At 33.0% G+C, this 8684-nt stretch overlaps 1 protein-coding gene across 31 annotated transcripts; it reads right to left on the bottom strand.

Annotated features, from left to right (window-relative positions):
• Positions 1–266: 266 nt before the first annotated feature.
• LOC146939775 (metal-nicotianamine transporter YSL3-like) lies at positions 267–5476 on the bottom strand. Of its 31 annotated transcripts, none has more exons than XM_085753309.1 (14): positions 5162–5476; positions 4963–5035; positions 4751–4846; positions 4606–4658; positions 3832–3870; positions 3606–3720; positions 2560–2766; positions 2297–2471; positions 2133–2222; positions 1713–1769; positions 1438–1473; positions 1116–1323; positions 920–1019; positions 267–750 (listed from the first exon to the last, which is right to left on the bottom strand). In XM_085753309.1, the coding sequence occupies exons 1-5, from the start codon at positions 5185–5187 to the stop codon at positions 3852–3854; spliced, it is 267 nt and encodes an 88-aa protein (XP_085609435.1). In that variant the 5' UTR covers positions 5188–5476; the 3' UTR covers positions 267–750; positions 920–1019; positions 1116–1323; positions 1438–1473; positions 1713–1769; positions 2133–2222; positions 2297–2471; positions 2560–2766; positions 3606–3720; positions 3832–3851. The 31 variants fall into 31 exon arrangements, with proteins under 31 accessions (XP_085609435.1, XP_085609418.1, XP_085609412.1 ...); XM_085753292.1 differs by having other exon boundaries at positions 2297–2766; positions 3606–3652; positions 3684–3720; positions 4606–4670; positions 5162–5299; XM_085753286.1 differs by having other exon boundaries at positions 2297–2766; positions 3606–3652; positions 3684–3720; positions 4963–4984; positions 5162–5183.
• Between the last annotated feature and the right edge of the window lie 3208 nt (positions 5477–8684).

Below are 8684 nucleotides of genomic sequence, written 5' to 3'. Positions count from 1 at the left end.
TAGACTCCAATAATTTCACAACAAAAAGAATGTTAAAACTTATTTTTAGACGTATTGAAGATTCATTTTGGACAATGATTCTTTAATTATTGAATTAAAAGAGACTTGAGTGAGAGAAAGAGTTCTCGTGGATTCTACATGGAAATGAAGAAGAAAAAATATTTGTTGGACAATGTCACTGTCGATAACTTGTTAACATTCATACCTTTTTTTAGACAAATTTAACACGTACATTTGTTGTAAAATAAAATAAAAATAAAACAGAATAAAAGAAAGAACAAAATATTAAATGGAATAATTCAACAGATCTAAATACTATCTATTAATGTTGCTCTAAAAAAAAGGACTATCTATTAATGTTGATTTACAAATATATCATCATGTCTAATTAAGAACTTAAGTCTATGGCACATAAAGTGAAGAAATCTCTTTTTATATCTAGCTTTTGGAAAGTGATTTCCTTCACCCTGCTTACTTTAAGCTGGTCAAGTATCTCGACCTCCTCTTCAGTCTTCAAAAAATTATAATAAAAAATAATCACCTCGCGTACCTTTTGGAACCCAAACCTTTAAAGCTCAGAAGCTCTTTCAGCACCTGCATAATCAGAGCATGAGCAAGGTCGCCAGGAGTAGTGACTTCATCGACATAAGCTGAGATATTGCAGGTAACATTGTTAAACAGATTCCTTTCCAAGGGAGGAGTATCCATTAGATTCCACATATCAATTAACTTAGAAGCTAATTCTTTGAGCTGCACATGTTGAAGAAAAAATATTATACCATTAGACTAAAAGCCAATCAGAAATGAATTCAAAATATTTGAGGTAAATTCACTTCCTAGTGTTATAAACATGAATATGTTGAGACAAAACCACAGAATGCAAAAAATTAGAAATAATTGAAAGCTTGCAGTTAACAACCTTGTGAAGTCTCTGCTTTTTAATGTCTTTCAGCATCAAGACTGTGTTAGCAAGCCTAGCAGTAGAACCATTCCAGCGTGGATGAATCTCAGCTATAGTACTGGAGGAGTCCATACCAAGAACAACACATATATCATGCACAACGTCCAACATATCTTCTCGGCTATGACACAAATGCAGTTTAATAGCAACTTACAAATTTGAGGTAAGTAACCATTGTTGCTAGTACTTCTTGCATAAGATGCAACAGTTCTAATTAAAGCTTGTACTTGACCTTCCATCCCCTATTCATGTGAATTGGATGCAACAATACCTCTCCTAAATAAGATGCAACAGTTCTAATTAAAGCTTGTACTTGACCTTCCATCCCCTATTCATGTGAATTGGATGCAACAATACCTCTCCTAAACAACATTCAACACATACAAATCAGGACATATGAGGTTTAGATAAATTAACTCATCAAAATTTAACAGACTCAAATCAATTCAAGTTAATATCCTTCAAAAACAACTTACCAAATGAGTACCAATCTGAATTTCTCCATAAAAAACCTGCAGAATCGTAAAAAAAAAAGGATATATATACAATGTGATAAAAAAAATCAGCCATCAACAGACTTATATAGGAAAGACAAAAACACAACAAATAAATGGAAGAAAAGCACCAAGACTGATTCAATTTCTCAAAGTGGACAACAATCATTCATTATAAGAACCAAAATCAGTACTCAAAGTGGACCAAATACTCCTAATCAGCATCAATAATTATCATATTACAGAAGAGAACTCACCCGTTGCAAATTTCTTGACCATGCACAATGATGAAGTTTATTTCTTTTACTCCTTTGCTTCAATTGATATCACCCAAAGGTTATGTAACAATGAAATGAGATATAGTTAGGCGCATTTTGAGGAAGCAAAATCGCTACTGCAGCAAGTTGTTAAAAAAATGTCAAACTTTGAAGATTGATTACGTGCAAATATCGCTTAGTGTAGGTATTACTTGTCAATCACGGAATGAAGTTAAGATTAAAAAACAATCACATTATTCTGGTTAAAAATCATAAGGTTGTCACATTATAAGGCCTCACTACACTATTTACTTGGAAAAAAAAATTCGACAACTTTGTAATATGACCTCACTACACTATTTAATTTGCTAAACATTGTTAAGAACAAAACAGAAAATTCAAAATGATATGCCAAATTACTTCTTTGATTTGAGGTGCTCTAGGTGGATGAATGTGAATATTGAACTTCTTTAGAATAGCAAAATCAGTCATGGAGGAGTTTGAAGTAGCCTGAGAAGTGTTACCAGAAAGTGCTACATTAGATGAGATTAGGGAAATGGCAGTTTTTCAATGGATGTATGTACCTTTGAATCTTGCAGAATTCCTAGCATCCAAATTGTAGCCAACATATTGACAATGGCTGCTTTGATAGCAATCTTGCATTGAGGACTCCATCTCGTGTCACAAATCTGCAAAACGTCCTTTATGCTATTGAAATGCAGGTTGAGATTGAGAGTAGCAAAAAGCCAGTTCCATATTCTGATAACATAAGTACAGTCAAAGAACAAATGAAAGGTTGTTTCAGTATGCTTCAAATAAAGATTACAGATGGAAGGAATATTACAACCTCTCTCCATTAGTTTCTCATTTGTAGGCATTTTATCATGCATCACTCTCCAAGCAATCAAAAATCTAGATGGAGGTATATCAATAATCCATATGGTCTTAGCCCAATGCAATTTCTGAGAATGATTATCTTTGAAAAGATAGGCATCTTTGAGGGAAAGGTCACCAGATGGAGTATTCATCTAAATGAGCTTATCTGGACTGGTTTCTGCAGGAATAACCATTGAATTTACCAGTTGAGATAGATTAGGAATGTTAAGTGAATAAATTAGAAGCATATGACATAACTGTATAATAAGATGCAACGTATGGATAAAAATAGCATGGCATATAATAGTTGTATTTTCAATATTAATTATCTCACTCTTCATCTCAAATAGAGACCGAAATAACAATATTTATCTCAAATAGAGACAGAAAATCTGCACAAAGAAGACTACATAGCTTCAAATCAATTGATGCACAACTTAATCACAACCTTTCATCAATTTATAAAGAAAAAATAGAAACTAAAATCAGGAATTTTCAAAGTCACAACCTGTCAGGCCTGAAATTATCTTAAAATATGTAAGAACATGTTGAGTTAAAAGGATAATAGAAGCTAGCTTAGCAACACTGAAATTGATCACCACTATTGGTGACAAAGGATGTCCAAGAGAGAACAATCACATTCAAAACAACATTTCATATTCCCTCCAAACAAAGGTTAGTTTCAAGGCGGCTGCCTAGCACTTCCACCTTATTTCATCTTCAATTGATCCACCAAGGTTGAAAACACTCATATTTAAGTATGATTTCTGCAAAATAGTCCAGAAAATTTTTCCATGCTAGAGGAGACAAAATGTGAGAGTTTAGGATCTTAAAATTATAAGTTATCTAGCATCATGGCCTACGGTTTTGTTAACTAATCATCCATATACTTGTATAATGACCTAAACCACTTGTCACCTTTAAAGTGACTCATTTTTTAGACTTATTATCAGAGCATAAATAGCTTTGTTAATATGCTTTTTTACTGCAAAAAGTGATAAAAGGTCATTTATTTACCTGCATTGTGATCCCTCTTTTTCATGCTGGCCTGAAAATTTAAGGCACTAAAATATATAATTTTGATAAAGTTGTATAGTCCATCACCAAGGATTAATGCAATGGAAATAAAAACCTGCATCATGAAAATAAAGAAAAGTTAAGACTTAAAATGGAAGAGAAAAAACATAACTCAAATCAAAGAAGTTCTAATAGAGTGTTCTTAAGTTTTTGTTTATTCAAAGACCTTATAACCATTAAGACTCTTCATGATGTTTCTTTGTCTCTGCAACATAACATACACATTGATGAGAAGATAGACATAAACTTGGAAAAACAGCTTCTTAAGCCGATTCATATAACTCAAGTTTTGGATTACCTAAAGTCAACCATGTACCTTAAAATTTTGTGACAGAACAGCTGTGTTTAAATAGCAACTGGGACATATAGGCAAATTATAAAATTATGAAATTAAACATGAAGAAACTACTGTATGTCCTCTTTCAAACGCAACTTGTCCCACTCGAAAAGGAATTTCCAAGCTTAAGATATTAACTTTCTAAGCTGACTGACGCAACATAACTTGTAAAATCGAACAGCTCAATTCATAAAATCACTATAAATCACATAACCAATATAAAAATATAAGACTTGACAGTATTAAAGTAGTAAAAGTAAGCTTTCCAATCTAATTGGTTTCGCAACCACCAGATTCATATTTATACAGGCATATATCAACTGTGTGTACAATTATAGGACATAACAAATTTTAGAGAATAGAGATACATTTGAACTTATACTCTTTGAAAAATGAAAGCATGAATTATATCACAGGTATGTTACAATCATAATTTGCACTTTTATATTATATAGTACTAATCATAATTAAGCATGCTCAACTGTTTTGCATACAAACAAAACATCATCAATTTTATCACAATCATAATTAAGCATGCTCAATAATCAAACCCTTTAAGAAAAAACAAATGCCAAATGTGTAAATGTGTAAATAATAGTAAACCTCATGTGTAAATGTTCTGACAGGTATGCCAAATGCCCTAGCCAATCCAAAATCTGCAAGCCTTACTGAATTAGTGCGGCGAACTATCAACAAATTTTGTGGTTTCAAACCTACTCAAAATCAAAGATGCCAAACAGGGACATACCTGCATTAATTGGCCATTTTTACCACCAATGGTTGTGACAATTATATGTCTGATTTCGGTACCATTTCCATCTACAATGCTAGCGGCTTTCATTTCCTGCATATAGATTTAGATCAGCAATTTTGACATAAATAGACTGCAAATTTATTCAACCAAAATGCTTATTCAAGATCAAAAACAAAAATTGCAGAAACAGTTTTATTGCAAAATACCTCAAACGCTTCAGTTTTTGACCTGCAAGCAAATGAAACCCATTTTTCAATTACTATATGAAACCCAGAAAACCTAAATTTGTGCATATAAACTAACCTTTCAATTTTGGAGTCTCAATTAGATCTAATAGCTATGTAATCACTTAATTAGGGTTATAGAAATGGGGAATTAGGGATTGAAAGAGAAGAAGAATGATACCTGGTCGGAGGGAAAGACTTATACATGCATGGCTTTAGATTGGAGACAATCGTCTCTCTCTTACTCTTCCTCACCGGCGCCGTCGTTTTTCGCCGCAGCTGTGACGGAGGAGAATGGATTCTCCTCCCTTTCCCGTTCCAATCCCGTTCCCCCTTCTTTCTCTTCTCCCGTTCCTGTTACCGTCTCTCTCTGACTCTTCCTCACCGGCGCCACAGTTGTGACGGAGGAGAATCGATTCTCCTCCCTTTCCCTTTCCTGTTCCCGTTCCCCCTTCTTTCTTTTCTCCCGTTCTGTTTCCCACTCCCCCCCCCCCCCTTTTTTTTTTTCTTCTCACATATATATAGGTAAGGGGAGTTCAATTTACCGATTTACTAAAATGCCCCTCAGAAGGGCAAAATGGTAAAACGCACGGACTACTATTTTCATATTTAGTTTAGTAGACTATTTAATCACCAATATAAAAAATTACAAATCATTTTTTTTTATTTCAACAAAGGTCTCTCACATTTTAGACAACTATAAATATCACATCACATTGTTTGTCTATTCCACACAAAATACACATCCTCAATAATGGCAGAGAATAAATGTGCCCCCTCACCTTTCTCCCCAAACCCTACAAATGAATCCTCTAACAACAACCATGTGAGAATTATTCCCATTGAAATCCCCGATGGGAAAGATATCATTGAAGTATTAACCAACTTTGCTCAAGCTTGTCAAGCTGAACTAATAGTGTTTCGGGGTTCCGGTCCTATCTCTGACATTACCCTGGTTCACCCGGTAACTCGTGCCCCAAATTTGCCCATGGAAGGACCGTTCCAGATGATATCTCTCACTGGAACACATATAAATTCCAATTGTGATCGTGTTCCCCCTGAATTCGTCACTAATCCAGCATGCTTGTCTTTTTCCATTTGCTTCTCTGGCGGTGATGGACAAATGTTTGGCGGAATCGTTGGCGGGAAGGTTCATGCTGCTGGTGTTGTTTGGGTTGAGGCTACCCTTTTCAACAAACTAGAGTTCTGTACCGAAATGCCCATGGATGAAACTCTTCAAGAAATCGAAGAGGATGACCCAATAAATGCTAATGGTGTCATCAACAATGTTGATCATGTTGCACATGAATCCAACAACAACAACATTGTTGCTGATATGCCAGACTTGGATTGTTCAGAAGACAATTCAAATCAACCAAATTAGATGGTAATGTCATGCAGTGGAACCACTCCTCTCACATATAGCTGCTAGATAACAAATATTGTTATGTATTTCCCTTTGTTGTTTTTTGAATAAAATAATAAGCTCATGCAGTTTGAATAAAATAAGATTTACTTTGCAGTACAAACATGGTTCATAAGAGAGGAAAAAAAAAAAAGAGGAAAAGATTATGTCACTACTATGCGCGCACATGCACATGAACTCATCAATTGAACAACTTGGATTCAATATTGCAATGCGATCTACCTAATTTCAATATTTTCTTTAAATCCATTGATAACTAGAGTTGTAATTGTTAAATTAATTAAAAAGCTATATTAGATTTAAATGAATTAATTGCGAATAATTAATAGAATCTAAAAAAAATAGCATTCATCATTTTAATTGAAACTTTTGTATTTTTCTCAAATTTTTCTAATATAATCACAAAGGGGACATGCAAAATAATATATATTTAACTTTATATGTTCTTATTAAAATCAATGTGTTTAGGTGAGTGTCAAATAAAACTAAGTGTTTCTTACAAAATTTAAAAGATATTTCCAATATTGGTATATATTCTATTTCTTCTTGTTTTTTTCTTTTGATAGTGGCTGGGATTTGAACCCGAGACCTTGCATTTTTTTCTTTTGATAGTGGCTGAGATTTGAACCCGAGACCTTGCATATATTATGCATTGTCCAAACCAACTGAGCTAAGCTCACGAAGACTTCTTCTTGTTTTTTTCATTATCATTTAAAAATCTCTCACATAAAATTAAAAAAAAAAAATTTGATTAGGAAATTTTCCAAGTTATAAAACATGTACACCCTAGACGTCCTCGTGAGCTTAGCTCAGTTGGTTTGGACAATGCATAATATATGCAAGGTCCGGGGTTCAAATCCCGGCCATCACCAAAAAAAAACATGTACACCCTAGGCTAAACCACGTTAGTAAAAAAAGAATTATACACCTGTACGCCTCGTGGTTTATATCTCCAAATTCTTTATTATTTTTCATCCTTATTTATCTTTAAATTTTTTGTTGTCAAAAAAGAAAAAAAAACTTGATGTAAAAAAACAAAATATGAAGTTTTTTTTTTTTTACTCTTTTGATTTACATATAAAAAAGAAACAAATTGAATCATCAATATTTAAATTTTAACAATATCATACTTACAATGTATATGAATTTTTTGTCAAAAAAAATGTATATGTAATTATGGGTTTGACCCTATTTTTTTTTGCAGTCATGATGAACATTTTTGGATGTCTAAAATGGTAAAATATATATAATTTTTGGATGTGTAAAATTTTATTACACTATCTTTTTTTTTTTTTTTCTTTTCAATAAGTTAGGAGAAAGGGCATCAAGGGAGCGCATAAATCCTGTAACACCAATACTAAATTTATTTAGAATATTTAGCATGTGTGTTAACTTAGTAATGGATACATTAAAATTACACTATAATTTCGGCCAAATGAATATATACATCAAATATTGTTGGGTGAACATAAGATAACTATTATCTTGGTTTGATGTTTAAATCCAATTCAAATAGATTGAAACATAAGTCACATGTTCAACTAAAGACTCTTTTCTTATAGTAGATTCAACAAAGACTTTATTTTCCGAGTTTTCAACCAAATACTTGATTTAAAGAATGTATCATTTTTTATTACAAAATTTGGATTAGCATGTTTAATAAACATTTCTATAATATATCACTTCCTCTCTCATCACTTAATAACGATCATATAGTGTAATCCCTTCATCCTTATTTATAAGAAGAGATCATAGTTACTATCACCATTGCCATCAACAACGACCCTTGATGGTGTTGACACCATCATCTGCATAATCATCCTCTAATAAACAGGCCCAAACCACATGTTATAATCAAGGAAAACACTGAGACCGGTATATAAAAGATATTGTGGATCGTCTAAGCAACTATGTTCAACATCAGCAAGCAAGAATAATAGTGTTGAAGGGTTCTGATCTTGTCTCTGACTTTACTCATGGAAGGACCGTTCCATATGATATCTCTAGCTGGAACATTTGTAAATGACAATTATGATTGTATTGCCCCCAACCCATTATTTGGTGGAATTGTTGTTGGAAAGGTTAATGTTGCTGATGTTGCTTGAATTACGGCTACTCTTTTCAAGAAACACGAGTTAAATTGGTTAGTCACCATCAATTGAAGTGTTATGCTAATTGAAAAGGATGACCAAATATATTTTGGTGGTCTCATCAACAATGTTGCTGCACATGAATCCAACAACAATAACATCATTATTAATGAGTCAAATGTAGATCT

Source organism: Medicago sativa, chromosome 3, assembly GCF_051527215.1.
Source record: "Medicago sativa cultivar Bolivia chromosome 3, Bolivia_mono, whole genome shotgun sequence".
Classification (NCBI taxonomy): Eukaryota; Viridiplantae; Streptophyta; class Magnoliopsida; order Fabales; family Fabaceae; genus Medicago; species Medicago sativa.
Note: the sequence above shows the minus strand (reverse complement) of the source record. Positions and strands in the feature narration are given on the sequence as shown.